Below are 17,931 nucleotides of genomic sequence, written 5' to 3'. Positions count from 1 at the left end.
TTCAACCCCATCCCCTCCTCCCTTCTCCAGACCATCTCTGGAGACCTTCTCCCATTCCTCACTTCCCTCTTCCCTGACCACCTTCCCCCCTCTGACTTCAAAATGGCCCTAGTTGCTGTGGAGAGGATCTGAGTCTGCACCACGTACTCTCACTACTGGTGTCCCCCAGGGCTCGGTTCTAGTCCCTCTCCTCTTCTCTCTATACACCAAGTCACTCAGCTCTGTCATATCCTCTCATGGTCTCTCCTATCACTGCTATGAGGATGGACCTCTCCTCTTCTCTCTATAAACCAAGTCACTCAGCTCTGTCATATCCTCACATTGTCTCTCCAATCACTGCTATGAGGATGGACCTCTCCGCTTCTCTCTATACACCAAGTCACTCAGCTCTGTCATATCCTCACATGGTCTCTCCTATCACTGCTATGAGGATGGACCTCTCCTCTTCTCTCTATACACCAAGTCACTCGGCTCTGTCATATCCTCACATTGTCTCTCCAATCACTGCTATGAGGATGGACCTCTCCTCTTCTCTCTATACACCAAGTCACTCAGCTCTGTCATATCCTCACATTGTCTCTCCAATCACTGTTATGAGGATGGACCTCTCCTCTTCTCTCTATACACCAAGTCACTCAGCTCTGTCATATCCTCACATGGTCTCTCCTATCACTGCTATGAGGATGGACCTCTCCTCTTCTCTCTATAAACCAAGTCACTCAGCTCTGTCATATCCTCACATTGTCTCTCCAATCACTGCTATGAGGATGGACCTCTCCGCTTCTCTCTATACACCAAGTCACTCAGCTCTGTCATATCCTCACATGGTCTCTCCTATCACTGCTATGAGGATGGACCTCTCCTCTTCTCTCTATACACCAAGTCACTCGGCTCTGTCATATCCTCACATTGTCTCTCCAATCACTGCTATGAGGATGGACCTCTCCTCTTCTCTCTATACACCAAGTCACTCAGCTCTGTCATATCCTCACATTGTCTCTCCAATCACTGTTATGAGGATGGACCTCTCCTCTTCTCTCTATACACCAAGTCACTCAGCTCTGTCATATCCTCACATGGTCTCTCCTATCACTGCTATGAGGATGAACCTCTCCTCTTCTCTCTATAAACCAAGTCACTCAGCTCTGTCATATCCTCACATGGTCTCTCCTATCACTGCTATGAGGATGACACTTAACTACTTTTCTCCTTCCCCCTTCTGACACCCAGGTGGCGACACGCATCTCTGCGTGCCTGGCAGATATCTCAGCTTGGATGTCGGCCCTCCATCTCAAGCTCAACAAGACAGAGCTGCCTTCCCTCTCAAAGACCTCGCCATCATGGGTGACAACTCCACAGTGTCACCTTCCCAGAGTGCAAAGAACCTTGGCGTGACCCTGGACAACACCCTGTCGTTATCTGCAAAGATCAAAGCAGTGACTCGCTCCTGCAGATTCATGCTCTACAACATCCGTATAGTACGACCCTACCTCACACAGGAAGCTGTGCAGTTCCTAATCCAGGCACTTGTCATCTCTCGTCTGGACTACTGCAACTCTCTCTCGTCTGGGCTCCCTGCTTGTGCCATCAAACCACTGCAATTTATCCAGCCCACCTGGTTTTCAACCTTCCCAAGTTCTCTCATGTCACCCCGCTCCTCTGCACACTCCACTGGCTTCCAGTCGAAGCTCGCATCCACTACAAGACCATGGTGCTTGCCTACGGGGCAGCAAGAAGAACTGACCCTCCCTACGTTCAGGCTATGCTCAAATCCTACACCCCAACTCGAACACTCTGTTCTGCCACCTCAGGTCGCTTGGCCCTCCGACCCCTACGGGATTGCATCTCCCGCTCAGCCCAGTCCAAGTCTTCTCTGTCCTGGCACCACAATGTCCACTCAGCCCAGTCCAAGCTCTTCTCTGTCCTGGCACCCCAATGGTGGAACCAGCTTCCCCCTGAAGCTAGGCCAGCAGAGTCCCTGCCCATCTTCCGAAAGCCCTTGAAATCCTACCTCTTCAAAGAGTATCTTATATAATCCCACCCCCCTCCTTATACTTGCACTTGACTCCTTCTAGCTGACTTTGCTGATAGCTAACTTATTGAGTAAACATTTTCTTGATATGCCTGTGATATGTGGTTGTCCCACCTAGCTATCTTCAGATTAATGTTATTTCTATGCCTGTGATATGTGTTTGTCTCACCTAGCTATCTTCAGATTAATGTTCTTTCTATGCCTGTGATATGAGTTTGTCTCACCTAGCTATCTTCAGATTAATGTTCTTTCTATGCCTGTGATATGTGTTTGTCCCACCTAGCTATCTTCAGATTAATGTTCTTTCTATGCCTGTGATATGTGTTTGTCTCACCTAGCTATCTTCAGATTAATGTTCTTTCTATGCCTGTGATATGTGGTTGTCCCACCTAGCTATCTTCAGATTAATGTTATTTCTATGCCTGTGATATGTGGTTGTCCCACCTAGCTATCTTCAGATTAATGTTCTTTCTATGCCTGTGATATGTGTTTGTCTCACCTAGCTATCTTCAGATTAATGTTCTTTCTATGCCTGTGATATGTGGTTGTCCCACCTAGCTATCTTCAGATGAATGTTCTTTCTATGCCTGTGATATGTGGTTGTCACACCTAGCTATCTTCGGATGAATGCACTAACCCTAAATCACTCTGGACAAGTGTGTCTGCTAAATAAATAAAATGTAAAATGTAAATGTCGGGGTCAGTTTCCTGGAAGAGGTATCAGGGTGGGTCAGGGTTACCTGGAAGAGGTAGGGTGGGTTAGGTCAGGGTTACCTGGAAGAGGTAGGGTGGGTTAGGTCAGGGTTACCTGGAAGAGGTAGGGTGGGTTAGGGTCAGGGTTACCTGGAAGAGGTAGGGTGGGTTAGGTCAGGGTTACCTGGAAGAGGTAGGGTGGGTTAGGGTCACCTGGAAGAGGTAGGGTGGGTTAGGTCAGGGTTACCTGGAAGAGGTAGGGTGGGTTAGGTCAGGGTTACCTGGAAGAGGTAGGGTGGGTTAGGGTCAGGGTTACCTGGAAGAGGTAGGGTGGGTTAGGGTCACCTGGAAGAGGTAGGGTGGGTTAGGTCAGGGTTACCTGGAAAAGCTATCAGGGTGGGTTAGGGTCAGGGTTACCTGGAAGAGGTAGGGTGGTGGGCGTCCAGGTCCACAGCCAGATGGAAGCAGATCGCTGTCTGAAGACTGTTTCAGTAGAGGATCCCTGAGAGCAGAGCGACCACGGCCCAGGGGAGAACGCAGCCTGGGCTTCAGGCTCTGGGGGTCTGAGGTGGTGGAGGGCAGGGTTTTCGGGGTGGCAGGGAAAGGCTGGGGGCGTTCTGGGGAGGGCAGGGTGGGGGGCAGGCTGGGGGCCGGGGTGCTGCTTGGGGATAAGGTGTTCTCTATGTGAGGGTCTCCCTCCTCCATCCCTGAGTCTGGAGCTGACTCCCCTCCTCCCCCGCCCTCACCTGCCTGGGGTCTTCGTGGTGACAGGCTGAGGGAGGAGGGGGGCTGGGTGGGGGAGGGGGGCGTGGCAAACACCAGGGGAGGAGACACCAGACCAATCTTACGAAGCTCCTCCCTCGTCTCCTCATCACTGGATGACAGCAGTGCAGGGGGCAGGGTCACTGTGTAAGGCCCGCCCTCCAGACTATTCCTCCTCTCTAATTGGCCCTGGGTTACCGTATAAGAACCCCCCTCCTCCTCTGAGCTGCCAACGGTCAGACTTCTCCTCCTCTGTAATTGTCCATGCAGCGCCTCAATCAGCTCTTCCCCCAGACCCCGTCCTGCCAGCTGGCTTTCATTGGTTATATTGATGGTCACCTGACTGATGGGAGGGAGGGGCATAGTCTGCCAACGCTCGGGGGAGGGCACAGCAGGAGATGTGACTCCGCCTTCTGTCTCTGGCCGCTCTACGACTGGCCGCTCCAGCTGTCCGTCAAGGAATATGGGTGGGTTGATACGTTTGTGTCGGAGCTCAGGGCTGGTCAGGGGAGGAGGGGTTCGTTTGGGCTCGGGGCTGGGTGAGTGTGCATGTTTGGGCCTGGGCTCGGGGCTGGGTGAGTGTGCATGTTTGGGCCTGGGCTCGGGGCTGGGTGAGTGTGCATGTTTGGGCCTGGGCTCGGGGCTGGGTGAGTGTGCATGTTTGGGCCTGGGCTCGGGTCTAGATGAGTGTGCGTGTTTGGTTCTGGGTTCAGGGCTGGGTGTGCGTGCAGTGAGAGCTCGTTCGCGGGCAGCGAGGGCCAGGGCGAGGGGGGAGGAGGGGTCCAGAGGCTTGCCTGTCAGTGGGTGGAGAAAGGTGGAGTGGGGGGAGGAGGAGGGGGAGAGGACGGGGATGGGGGGGGGCAGCTCCCCCAGGTCATCTACAGAGTGGGACTGGGTCAGTAAGATGGGAGGGGGCTCTGAACCCCCTCCCTCCACAGACAGGAAGAAGGAGGACCTACGGCCCTGAGGGGGCGTGACCCGTATCTGAGCACGCTCAGTGAGCACCTGCTGCTGGTATAGCTCTGCCCTGCTGGGCCCCTCCTCCACCTGCAGCTGTTTGAGGAGCGGAGACTTGCGACGCTGAGGCTTGCTGGGGGGGGCAGGCAGCTGACCCACGTTGGCATACGGGTTCTCTACTGGTCGGCCACGCCTCCTGTTGCTGCTGCGCTCCCCTGGAGGGTTAGGGCTGGGGGCAGGGCTGGTTCTGGAGAGGGGGCTGGGGCTGGAGGCAGGGCTGGTTCTGGAGAGGGGGCTGGGGGCAGGGCTGGTTCTGGAGAGGGGGCTGGGGGAGACAACAGGGCTGGGCCGGGACAGGCCCAGCCCTGCTGTAGCCCCAGCAGGTCGGCCTAGGGGGGAAGACTCTGCAGGTAGATAGCCTGGTACAGGTGAGTCCTGCAGGATGATCATGGAGCGAGCTTTCCTCTGCCGCTCTGCATGGCTCCGAGACGTTGGCGAATCACAGACCTCGTGCAGCCTAGGTTCCGCCCCCGGCTTGAAGCTAGAGTGTGATTGATCGGCTGCTCGCTGCGGGGGAGGTGGAGGGCAGAAGGCCGGCGGCGGGCCAGAGTCCAGGAAGTAGTGGGAAGGGGGAGGAGGGGGGGCAGTCTGGGGAGGAGGAGGTATGAAACTATCAGTCATCGAAGAGCTCCTTGGAAACCGATGCTCTCCAATCAGTGCAGAGATCCTGTCATCCTCTGGTGCACCTGCAGGGGAGAGACTGGCATATTATAACCTGACTATAACCTTAACCTCTAAAAGTATAAGCCTTGGGGGGGTGGTTATCAGTCTGCTTATTAAACAGAATCGCTGTATTCTGACGTGGACACTTTTTGACTGGAGTGGACCCTCTTGCTTCGCCTCTTCCTCTCTACCATAGGTTGTGTAAGCAGTTTGGTTGTTGTTGCTGGTAACATTATCTGTGCGGGTGCTGTCTATGTGTGAGTGGCAGCCCGTAGCATGGCTCAGCCTCAGGCCTGTTTCTTCAAGGTGGATTCATTAAGACATCCTGTGTTTCTCTTCTTTTTCTGGATTTTACAGTTTGCTACAACGTGTTGGAAGATTTTCTTCCCCCATTGAACGCCTAGGTCCAATAGCCATGGTTCGCCACTGGATTCTGGTAATAGTTAGAGTAATGTAATTGTCTCACCGAAGGACTTGGTCCGAGACATTCCACGAGGCAGCTGCATGGTGGCTTTCTCCAGACCCAGGGAAACCCCTGGAGGAACAGGCAGGCCCTGCCGCTCAAACAAAGACTGCAACACACACCACACACACAGTGAGAGAATGCCTGGGATCACATATGTTTTAAAGAAACAGCATCTGTCTGGACCAGTCGTGAATCGTGACTGAGTGAATCAGCAGTAAATCGTGACTGAGTGAATCAGCAGTAAATCGTGACTGAGTGAATCAGCAGTAAATCGTGACTGAGTGAATCAGTAGTGAATCGTGACTGAGTGAATCAGTAGTGAATCGTGACTGAGTGAATCAGTAGTGAATCGTGACTGAGTGAATCAGCAGTAAATCGTGACTGAGTGAATCAGCAGTAAATCGTGACTGAGGGAATCAGCAGTAAATCGTGACTGAGTGAATCAGCAGTAAATCGTGACTCAGTGAATCAGTAGTGAATCGTGACTGAGTGAATCAGCAGTAAATCGTGACTGAGTGAATCAGTAGTAAATCGTGACAGTGAATCGTGACTGAGTGAATCAGCAGTAAATCGTGACTGAGTGAATCAATAGTGACTCATCTGACTTACGTTGATCTCTTGCTGAGTAATTCGTCTGCTGGTTGGCCGCTGCTTCACGGTGGCCGCTCTGTAGTCCGCCTCCAAGGGGCATTTTCTCATCATCACCTCCTGGGACCCAGTCAACATCTCGTCCAGCTTGTCTGAAATACAACAAAGTACACAGTACAACACAGTACTACATAGCACTAAACAGTACAACACAGTACTACATAGTACTACATAGCACTTCAAAATAGTACTACAACACAGTCCTGCATAGCACTTCAAAATAGTACTACAGCACAGTACCACATAGTACTACAACACAGTACAACACTGTACCACATAGCATTACAACACAGTACAACACAGTACCACATAGTACTACAACACAGTACCACATAGCATTACAACACTGTACCACATAGCATTACAACACAGTACAACACAGTACCACATAGCACTACAACACAGTACCACATAGCATTACAACACAGTACCACATAGCATTACAACACAGTACCACATAGCATTACAACACAGTACAACACAGTACCACATAGTACTACAACACAGTACCACATAGCACTACAACACAGTACCACATAGCATTACAACACAGTACCACATAGCATTACAACACAGTGCCACATAGCATTACAACACAGTGCCACATAGCATTACAACACAGTACAACACAATACCACATAGTACTACAACACAGTACTACATAGTACTACAACACAGTACTACATAGTACCACATAGCATTACAACACAGTACCACATACCATTACAACACAGTACTTCATAGTACTAAACACAGTACAACACAGTACCACATAGCATTACAACACAGTACTACATAGTACTACAACACAGTACTACATAGTACCACATAGCATTACAACACAGTACCACATAGCATTACAACACAGTACCACATAGCATTACAACACAGTACTACATAGTACTACAACACAGTACAACACAGTACCACATAGTACTACAACACTGTACCACATAGCACTACAACACAGTACAACACAGTACCACATAGCATTACAACACAGTACCACATAGCATTACAACACAGTACTACATAGTACTACAACACAGTACAACACAGTACCACATAGTACTACAACACAGTACAACACAGTACCACATAGCATTACAACACAGTACAGCACAGTACCACATAGCATTACAACACAGTACCACATAGGACTATAACACAGTACCACATAGCATTACAACACAGTACCACATAGCATTACAACACAGTACAGCGCCACCCGGCGCCACCCGGCCTCCCGGGTGGCGCAGTGGTCTAGGGCACTGCATCGCAGTGCTAGCTGCGCCACCAGAGTCTCTGGGTTCGCGCCCAGGCTCTGTCGCAGCCGGCCGCAACCGGGAGGTCCGTGGGGCGACGCACAATTGGCATAGCGTCGTCCGGGTTAGGGAGGGTTTGGCCGGTAGGGATATCCTTGTCTCAGTATGTAAAATGTAATAAAATGTATGCACTCTACTGTAAGTCGCTCTGGATAAGAGCATCTGCTAAATGACTAAAATGTAAAATGTACAGCACAGTACCACATAGCATTACAACACAGTACAGCACAGTACCACATAGCACTACAACACAGTACAACACAGTACCACATAGCATTACAACACAGTACAACACAGTACCACATAGCACTACAACACAGTACCACATAGCATTACAACACAGTACAGCACAGTACCACATAGCATTACAACACAGTACCACATAGCATTACAACACAGTAATACATAGCACTACAACACAGTAATACATAGTACTACAACACAGTAATACATAGCACTACAACACAGTACCACATAGCACTACAACACAGTAATACATAGCACTACAACACAGTAATACATAGTACTACAACACAGTACCACATAGCATTACAACACAGTACCACATAGCATTACAACACAGGACCACATAGCATTACACCATAGTACCACATAGCATTACACCATAGTACCACATAGCATTACAACACAGGACCACATAGCATTACACCATAGTACCACATAGCATTACACCATAGTACCACATAGCATTACAACACAGGACCACATAGCATTACAACACAGTACCACATAGCATTACACCATAGTAGCACATAGCACTACACAGTAAAACACAGTACTCCATAGCACTACAACACAATACTCCATAGCACTACAACACAATACTACATGATACAATTCCAACACAACACTCACCCCCTCGTCTCCTCCTGGCAGAGGCTTACAGGAGAAAGTACAGATCAGGTCACTCACACTGTGTGTGTGTGTGTGTGTGTGTGTGTGAGAGTGTGTGTGTGTGTGTGAGTGTGAGTGTGAGTGTGAGTGTGTGTGTGTGTGTGTGTGTGTGTGTGTGTGTGTGTGTGTGTGAGTGTGAGTGTGTGTGTGTGTGTGTGTGTGTGTGAGTGTGTGTGTGTGTGTGTGTGTGTGTGTGTGTGTGTGTGTGTGTGTGTGTGTGTGTGTGTGTGTGTGTGTGTGATAGTGTGTGTGTGTGTGTGAGTCTCTCTCTCCTACCTATCTCTTCCAGTTCAGACGTCATAGATTTGGAGCGCAGTGTGAGCGACGTGCTGGGTGCTCTCTTAGGCGGAGGAGGTGCTGTAGGGGGGTGTCAGCCAATCAAATGAGTCACAGACCAAAACCATTCACCTTTATCACAGAAACACACACACACACTGTCCCGTACCTTTCTTACGGACTAAGTCGGACTCAGGTTTGCGTGTGACTGAAACGACCTTCATCAGCAGCTGACTTCCTCCCTGACGGATCAGCGCCACGACCTGTCTATGGCCCACCTTCACCACATCACTACCATTTACCTGACAGACACACACACACACACACACACACACACACACACACACACACACACACACACACACACACACACACACACACACACACACACACACACACACACACACACACACACACACAAAAATCCTATTAATCCACCATTCCACCACTGGCCATTGTATTTATGGAATGTACTTCTGAGTCTGTATTTAATTATGTGTGTGCCATAAACATGTATAGAGGACTCTAGTGCCCAAAAGCATATTTTAGCCCGGGCATTCCAATTAGGACTTTCACCATTTTGAAGTAGTCTGGGTGGGAGTTCCTGTGGGTTAAAGAAGGATCATCATATGTTTCCATCCAGATCATTAGGAGGGATCAGCCAATTAATTATACTGGTGAGCAAACATTCCATACAGAAGGTGGCAGTAAATCACTAACCTTGTCTTTATACCTGTTCAGACAACACCCTCCAGGGGGCAGTAAATCACCAACCTTGTCTTTATACCTGTTCAGACTACACCCTCCAGGGGGCAGTAAATCACCAACCTTGTCTTTATACCTGTTCAGACAACACCCTCCAGGGGGCAGTAAATCACCAACCTTGTCTTTATACCTGTTCAGACAACACCCTCCAGGGGGCAGTAAATCACCAACCTTGTCTTTATACCTGTTCAGACAACACCCTCCAGGGGGCAGTAAATCACCAACCTTGTCTTTATACCTGTTCAGACAACACCCTCCAGGGGGCAGTAAATCACCAACCTTGTCTTTATACCTGTTCAGACAACACCCTCCAGGGGGCAGTAAATCACCAACCTTGTCTTTATACCTGTTCAGACAACACCCTCCAGGGGGCAGTAAATCACCAACCTTGTCTTTATACCTGTTCAGACAACACCCTCCAGGGGGCAGTAAATCACCAACCTTGTCTTTATACCTGTTCAGACAACACCCTCCAGGGGGCAGTAAATCACCAACCTTGTCTTTATACCTGTTCAGACTACACCCTCCAGGGGGCAGTAAATCACCAACCTTGTCTTTATACCTGTTCAGACAACACCCTCCAGGGGGCAGTAAATCACCAACCTTGTCTTTATACCTGTTCAGACTACACCCTCCAGGGGGCAGTAAATCACCAACCTTGTCTTTATACCTGTTCAGACTACACCCTCCAGGGGGCAGTAAATCACCAACCTTGTCTTTATACCTGTTCAGACAACACCCTCCAGGGGGCAGTAAATCACCAACCTTGTCTTTATACCTGTTCAGACTACACCCTCCAGGGGGCAGTAAATCACCAACCTTGTCTTTATACCTGTTCAGACTACACCCTCCAGGGGGCAGTAAATCACCAACCTTGTCTTTATACCTGTTCAGACTACACCCTCCAGGGGGCAGTAAATCACCAACCTTGTCTTTATACCTGTTCAGACTACACCCTCCAGGGGGCAGTAAATCACTAACCTTGTCTTTATACCTGATCAGACAACACTGGAGGGGCCACTGGAAGGGCTAAACTGAAAGGCCCTGGAGGGGCCAACTTGTAAAAGTTAACCAACTCGTAGAAGTAGTAGAACAAGAACATCAGCTACTTCAAAATGGAGACGGTCTCAATGGCATTGTCATGCAGCGGCGGATTTAGGTATGGGAGACATGGGCGGCCTCCCGAGGAGACATGGGCAGCCTCCCGGGGAGACACAGGCAGCCGCCCGGGAAGACACGGGCGGCCTCCCGAGGAGACATGGGCAGCCTCCCGAGGAGGTATCTTGTCGGGCACCCGCACAAAAAAAATTGGAAATTTGGTTTTATATCGCTCATTTGCACATCACGTCAATTATATCATGTCACCGTGTGGGAATGTGGGTCAATTAACCTTGTTGGAGTGGGTGCCCTGATTCTAGTTTGTGAACTAGGCAGGCTACTGCCTGTGAAGGTCTCCCACTCAGAAGTGCCAGATGGGGAGGGGGGCGAGGGTAGGTTGACCTCAGGTCTCCCCACTGGAAGTCCGAGGTAGAGGGAGCGGGGGAATCTATCAAATAGTGCACATCTAACTTTGTACAGTACTAGTGCAATTAGTAAAATGTCACACTACGAAATGCTACCAAATAAACCACAATTCATTCATAATACTGTGAATATATAGTTTCACAGACATATTGTTGCATTTTTTTCTGGTTTGTGTGAAATGGTTAAGAATAATATATAACCAGTCTGCACAGCACAAAGGTGAATTGTTTTAGTCGTGACTCTTGGTTGACAGTGTTGGGGATGGGTAATGTAGTCTTGACTCTTGGTTGACAGCGTTGGGGGATGGGTAATGTAGTCTTGACTCTTGGTTGACAGTGTTGGGGATGGGTAATGTAGTCTTGACTCTTGGTTGACAGTGTTGGGGATGGGTAATGTAGTCTTGACTCTTGGTTGACAATGTTGGGGGATGGGTAATGTAGTCTTGACTCTTGGTTGACAGTGTTGGGGATGGGTAATGTAGTCTTGACTCTTGGTTGACAGTGTTGGGGATGGGTAATGTAGTCTTGACTCTTGGTTGACAGTGTTGGGGATGGGTAATGTAGTCTTGACTCTTGGTTGACAGTGTTGGGGATGGGTAATGTAGTCTTGACTCTTAGTTGACAGTGTTGGGGATGGGTAATGTATTGATGCTCTAGTGCAACACAAATGGATAAGAAAAGGTCTACGCCATCAGGTTAGGAGAAAGACGAAGAGGAGAAACACGCAAAAGATAAAAGTATGCAGCTATGTCATCTCTTTATGAGTATAATATTATGCATGTAATGAAACAGGCTAGTATGACACTTAAGTTTGTTAGCCTGTTGCTTGCTATTACACATAGGGCGACAATATTCCGTTTTCTGTCCAACTAGCTTACATAACATAGGATATAATTTCACACAGTTTCATCATGATAATGTGTGAAGCCTGCAGCAAATCAACCTAACTCGCAACCTAAATTGATTTGGTTAACTTGAGGTGACCTCATAAAGGTATTCTGTGGTTGTATTGACTAGGTCCTGAGATCCGTAAGGGGAATTTCCAGGGCTGTAGGCTAACTTAAAAGACATCTATATTATGCTGATATTTAGAATATTTCGTGATATATTGAGTGTTTTGGGGTGTCTTATGCCTAGAATTAGCCAAGGAGGTTGTGTGGTTCATTTGGTTCCTATTCCTCTTCAGAAATGATCTCAGAGCCTCAGGATGAGGAGCCATCTACCTCCTCAGCCACACAAGCATCTTCACAAATGTTGGATGAGGATGAAGACCCATTTGTTTCCACTCCCCAGCAGGATTCTTCAGGTGTGTTTGTGCGCACGTGGGTACACGCACATGTGTTTATGTGTGCATCCCTGCATAAAATAAACAAAACAAATAATTTCCCTTTTTGCATATTGTAGGTAACAATAATGATTTTTATTATTATTGGGTATATATGTGGGATGTCCCACCACTTTAAATGCTGTGAATAACGTGTGTAAACTAATGCCCATGTGTTCGCCATTAGAAATGCCTGTAGCAGCATCCCAACCAAATTGCTGAAGATGAACCACCAGTCAGACCCTGCTGACTGGCCTTCAGTTCTGACTGACACAATTCAAACACAACTAGAGGACCAACTTACTTAATTTGTTTCCCCAAGGAATGAGACACACTGTCAAGGTGACAGGTAACCTAGTGGTTTAGAGACTGAGATGGAAGATCACAACCCGTATTTCAGGAAGACCGTGGTGAGTGGTGAAAAAATAAAAAATGGCTCGAAGTTGGTTGGTGTATTCTGAAAGAATCAACAGTCCGTTCTGCTTCAAACTCTTTTCGAAGAAGAAAATTAATTTAGCAAACTCAGGACTGACAGACTGGAAACATGCAAGTTCTTTGCTTACTTCACACGGCAGCAGTCCAGAACACCAAAACTGCATGAAAACATGGAAATAACTGGCAATGAGGATCAAAGAGGAAAGTTAAGAGTGTTGAGCCACTGAGTATTCAGGTATCAGTGGTGAGAGAGGCACTGATTGAGGTGAGGGATCCAACCAAAGACCCTGTGATAAAGATTGAGGCCCAGTCCTTGTCAGAGGAGGTGGGATCATATCGCTTCAGCATCTGTACAGTGATGTGGTATGACATCTGGAGCCAGATCCAACATGTGAGCAAGCTGATGCAGTCTCCCAGTATGCATGTGGATGTTGCAGTCCGTCTTCCCAGAAAGACAGAGAGAGGTCTCAGCAACTTCAGGGCAACGGGCTTTATGACTGCACAAACGTCAGCCAAGGATATTTGCGAGGGGATGAACGTAGAGGCCGTTCTACAACACAAAGGCTGAAGTCCACAAAGTGGCACTTTTCATAGGAATCGTTTGATGAGCCTTTGAGTGATGCCCTGAAGAAGCTGGAGGTGACATGTCTCAACGTTGTGGTTGATGCTGCAACCTCAGACCTTCAGGAAAGATCCCATTGGAACATGTGGGAGAGAATTCTATTCTAGAATTCTATCTACCAAAATATACTATAGTGGAATATTGGAACATGTGGGAGAGAATTCTATTCTAGAATTCTATCTACCAAAATATACTATAGTGGAATATTGGAACATGTGGGAGAGAATTCTATTCTAGAATTCTATCTACCAAAATATACTATAGTGGAATATTGGAACATGTGGGAGAGAATTCTATTCTAGAATTCTATCTACCAAAATATACTATAGTGGAATATTGGAACATGTGGGAGAGAATTCTATTCTAGAATTCTATCTACCAAAATATACTATAGTGGAATATTGGAACATGTGGGAGAGAATTCTATTCTAGAATTCTATCTACCAAAATATACTATAGTGGAATATTGGAACATGTGGGAGAGAATTCTATTCTAGAATTCTATCTACCAAAATATACTATAGTGGAATATTGGAACATGTGGGAGAGAATTCTATTCTAGAATTCTATCTACCAAAATATACTATAGTGGAATATTGGAACATGTGGGAGAGAACGTTGGAGTTCGGACAACCTTCCAAAGTCTCTCCAATGAGGAGCTGACAGAACAATGTGAGGCCCTTCGTATGACACTGCACTATAAAGACCACTCAGACTTGGATGGTAGAGAGCTTGCACAGGAACTGAAGAACTTGCCATCGAAGACCATGACCCTGCTTGAGCTGCTGATAGTTATACACATGTAAAGGGAGCTCTCAGAATGTGTCCTACTCTTCCAGTGACTGTAGCTGAAGCAGAGAGGAGCCTTTCAAAGCTGAAGCTCATCAAATCCTACCTGAGGTCCACCATGTCACAGGAACGCCTTCGTGGCCTTGCTGTCATCAGTATTAACCATGTAATTACTGAGCAGACTTCTTATGATGATGTAATTGATGACTTTGCATCAAGGAAGGCAAGAAAGGTCTTGGTTTAGATGGCAGTTGTGCAATTTAGTTTGTATGTTTCTTGTTTGAAGACCAATAGTGTAATAATCAGGTTCTCTTCTTTATAAGTTTATATTTGTGTAATGTAGGATTTGTGCAATTTAGTTTTATTTGTGTGTTTTTTGTTAGCAATAGGGTAATAGTGTAATAATTAGATTATCTTTTTTTATTTGTATTTATATACTACAATTTGTTGGTCTTTGCTACTTCCTTTTGATATGTATGAGTCTTATTTTTGTATATATTTTTGTGTTTATATACATTTCAATGTTATTATTATTTATTTGTGTTGTTCCAAATGTGGGGGGGGGGGGGCTGAAGTGGGGGTTCACCCAGGGAGCCATACAACTGCTGTCATGCACTCACAGACGCCATAATGAGACAGGTGCAAAGTTGTGATCTCTATACATCTCTATGGTGTGTATAATGGAATAGATGCGTTGTGATCTCTATACATCTCTATGGTGCCACCATAATGGCAGAGATACGTTGTGATCTCTATACATCTCTATGGTGCCACCATAATGGCAGAGATACGATGTGATCTCTATACATCTCTATGGTGTGTATAATGGAATAGATACGTAGTGATCTCTATACATCTCTATGGTGTGTATAATGGAATAGATGCATTGTGATCTCTATACACCTCTATGGTGTGTATAATGGAACAGATACGTTGTGATCTCTATACATCTCTATGGTTACCTCAATAAGGAAGTCCCCAGTGCGTAGCCCCGCCCTCCAGGCCACGCCCTCCAGGTCAACAGACTCCAGGTACTGCAGCGCCGGGAATGCTGGGGTAGGAGCAAACTCCTCTATAGGGGTCTCTGCTACACACACACACACACACACACACACACAATGTATGTGTCTTACATTTTAGTCACGCTCAATTGATTTAATATCACTATCTAGACATTCTCCTAAACCTAGATACATTCTCCTAACCCTAACTCTAGGTACATTCTCCTAACCCTAGATACATTCTCCTGACCCTAGATACATTCTCCTAACCCTGGATACATTCTCCTAACACTAGATACATTCTCCTGACCCTAGATACATTCTCCTAACCCTAGATACATTCTCCTAACCCTAGATACATTCTCCTAACCCAAACTCTAGGTACATTCTCCTAACCCTAACCCTAGATACATTCTCCTAACCCTAGATACATTCTCCTAACCCTAACCCTAGATACATTCTCCTGACCCTAGATACATTCTCCTAACCCTAGATACATTCTCCTAACCCTAGATACATTCTCCTAACCCTAGATACATTCTCCTAACCCTAACCCTAGATACATTCTCCTAACCCTAGATACATTCTCCTGACCCTAGATACATTCTCCTAACCCTAGATACATTCTCCTAACCCTAACCCTAGATACATTCTCCTAACCCTAACCCTAGATACATTCTCCTAACCCTAGATACATTCTCCTAACCCTAGATACATTCTCCTAACCCTAACCCTAGATACATTCTCCTAACCCTAGATACATTCTCCTAACCCTAGATACATTCTCCTAACCCTAGATACATTCTCCTAACCCTAACCCTAGATACATTCTCCTAACCCTAACCCTAGATACATTCTCCTAACCCTAGATACATTCTCCTAACCCTAGATACATTCTCCTAACCCTAGATACATTCTCCTAACCCTAGATACATTCTCCTAACCCTAACCCTAGATACATTCTCCTAACCCTAGATACATTCTCCTGACCCTAGATACATTCTCCTAACCCTAAACCTAGATACATTCTCCTGACCCTAGATACATTCTCCTAACCCTAGATACATTCTCCTAACCCTAGATACATTCTCCTAACCCTAACCCAAGATACATTCTCCTAACCCTAACCCTAGGTACATTCTCCTAACCCTAGATACATTCTCCTAACCCTAGGTACATTCTCCTAACCCTAGGTACATTCTCCTAACCCTAGATACATTCTCCTAACCCTAGATACATTCTCCTAACCCTAGATACATTCTCCTAACCCTAGATACATTCTCCTAACCCTAGATACATTCTCCTAACCCTAGATACATTCTCCTAACCCTAGATACATTCTCCTAACCCTAGATACATTCTCCTGACCCTAATCCTAGATACATTCTCCTAACCCTAATCCTAGATACATTCTCCTAACCCTAGGTACATTCTCCTAACCCTAGATACATTCTCCTAACCCTAGATACATTCTCCTAACCCTAGATACATTCTCCTAACCCTAACCCTAGATACATTCTCCTAACCCTAGATACATTCTCCTAACCCTAGATACATTCTCCTACCTAGATACATTCTCCTACCCTAGGTAACATTCTCCTAACCCTAACCCTAGATACATTTCTCCTGAACCCTAAGATACATTCTCCTAACCCTAGATACATTCTCCTAACCCTAGATACATTCTCCTAACCCTAGATACATTCTCCTAACCCTAGATACATTCTCCTAACCCTAGATACATTTCTCCCTAACCCTAGATGACATTCTCCTACCTAGATACATTCTCCTAACCCTAGGTACATTCTCCTAACCCTAGATACATTCTCCTAACCCTAACCCTAGATACATTCTCCTAACCCTAGATACATTCTCCTAACTCTAGATACATTCTCCCTAACGCCTAATACATTCTCCTAACCCTAGATACATTCTCCTAACCCTAGATACATTCTCCTAGACCCTAGATACATTCTCCTAACCCTAGATACATTCTCCTGAATCCTAGATAGCATTCTCCTAAACCTACCCTAGATACATTCTCCTAACCCTAGGATACATTTCTACTAACCCTAGATACATTCTCCTACCCTAGATACATTCTCCTAACCCTAGATACATTCTCCTAACCCTAGATACATTCTCCTACCACTAGATACATTCTCCTAACCCTAGATACATGTCTCCTAACCCTAGATACATTCTCCTAACCCTGATACATTTCTACCTAACCCTACTAGATACATCTACTCCTAACCCTAGATACATTCTCCTAACCCTAGGATACATTCTCCTAACCTCTAGATACATTCTCCTAACCCTAGATACATTCTCCTAACCCTAGATACATTCTCCTAACCCTAGATACATTCTCCTAACCCTAGATACATTCTCCTAACCCTAGATACATTCTCCTAACCCTAGATACATTCTCCTAACTCTAGATACATTCTCCTAACCCTAACCCTAGGTACATTCTCCTAACCCTAGATACATTCTCCTAACCCTAGATACATTCTCCTGACCCTAGATACATTCTCCTAACCCTAGATACATTCTCCTAACCCTAGATACATTCTCCTAACCCTAGATACATTCTCCTAACCCTAACCCTAGATACATTCTCCTAACCCTAGATACATTCTCCTAACCCTAGATACATTCTCCTAACCCTA

At 46.5% G+C, this 17,931-nt stretch overlaps 1 protein-coding gene across 1 annotated transcript in view; it reads right to left on the bottom strand.

Moving 5' to 3' along the window:
• LOC120037100 (SH3 and multiple ankyrin repeat domains protein 3-like) overlaps nucleotides 1-15,383 on the bottom strand; it is a gene marked incomplete at its 5' end in the record, with an annotated part of 37,617 nt that extends 22,234 nt beyond the window's left edge. The window contains 7 exons of the mRNA XM_038983276.1: nucleotides 3,143-5,190; nucleotides 5,634-5,739; nucleotides 6,243-6,373; nucleotides 8,483-8,506; nucleotides 8,798-8,878; nucleotides 8,967-9,099; nucleotides 15,218-15,383. Coding sequence (XP_038839204.1) covers nucleotides 3,143-5,190; nucleotides 5,634-5,739; nucleotides 6,243-6,373; nucleotides 8,483-8,506; nucleotides 8,798-8,878; nucleotides 8,967-9,099; nucleotides 15,218-15,383 — 2,689 coding nt within the window. The remainder of the gene's footprint in view (nucleotides 1-3,142; nucleotides 5,191-5,633; nucleotides 5,740-6,242; nucleotides 6,374-8,482; nucleotides 8,507-8,797; nucleotides 8,879-8,966; nucleotides 9,100-15,217) is intronic.
• Between the last annotated feature and the right edge of the window lie 2,548 nt (nucleotides 15,384-17,931).

The sequence above is a fragment of the Salvelinus namaycush genome, unplaced genomic scaffold (genome assembly GCF_016432855.1).
Source record: "Salvelinus namaycush isolate Seneca unplaced genomic scaffold, SaNama_1.0 Scaffold1560, whole genome shotgun sequence".
NCBI lineage: Eukaryota > Metazoa > Chordata > Actinopteri > Salmoniformes > Salmonidae > Salvelinus > Salvelinus namaycush.
The sequence above is the reverse complement of the archived record's forward strand: the minus strand, read 5'-3'. Positions and strand labels throughout refer to the sequence as shown.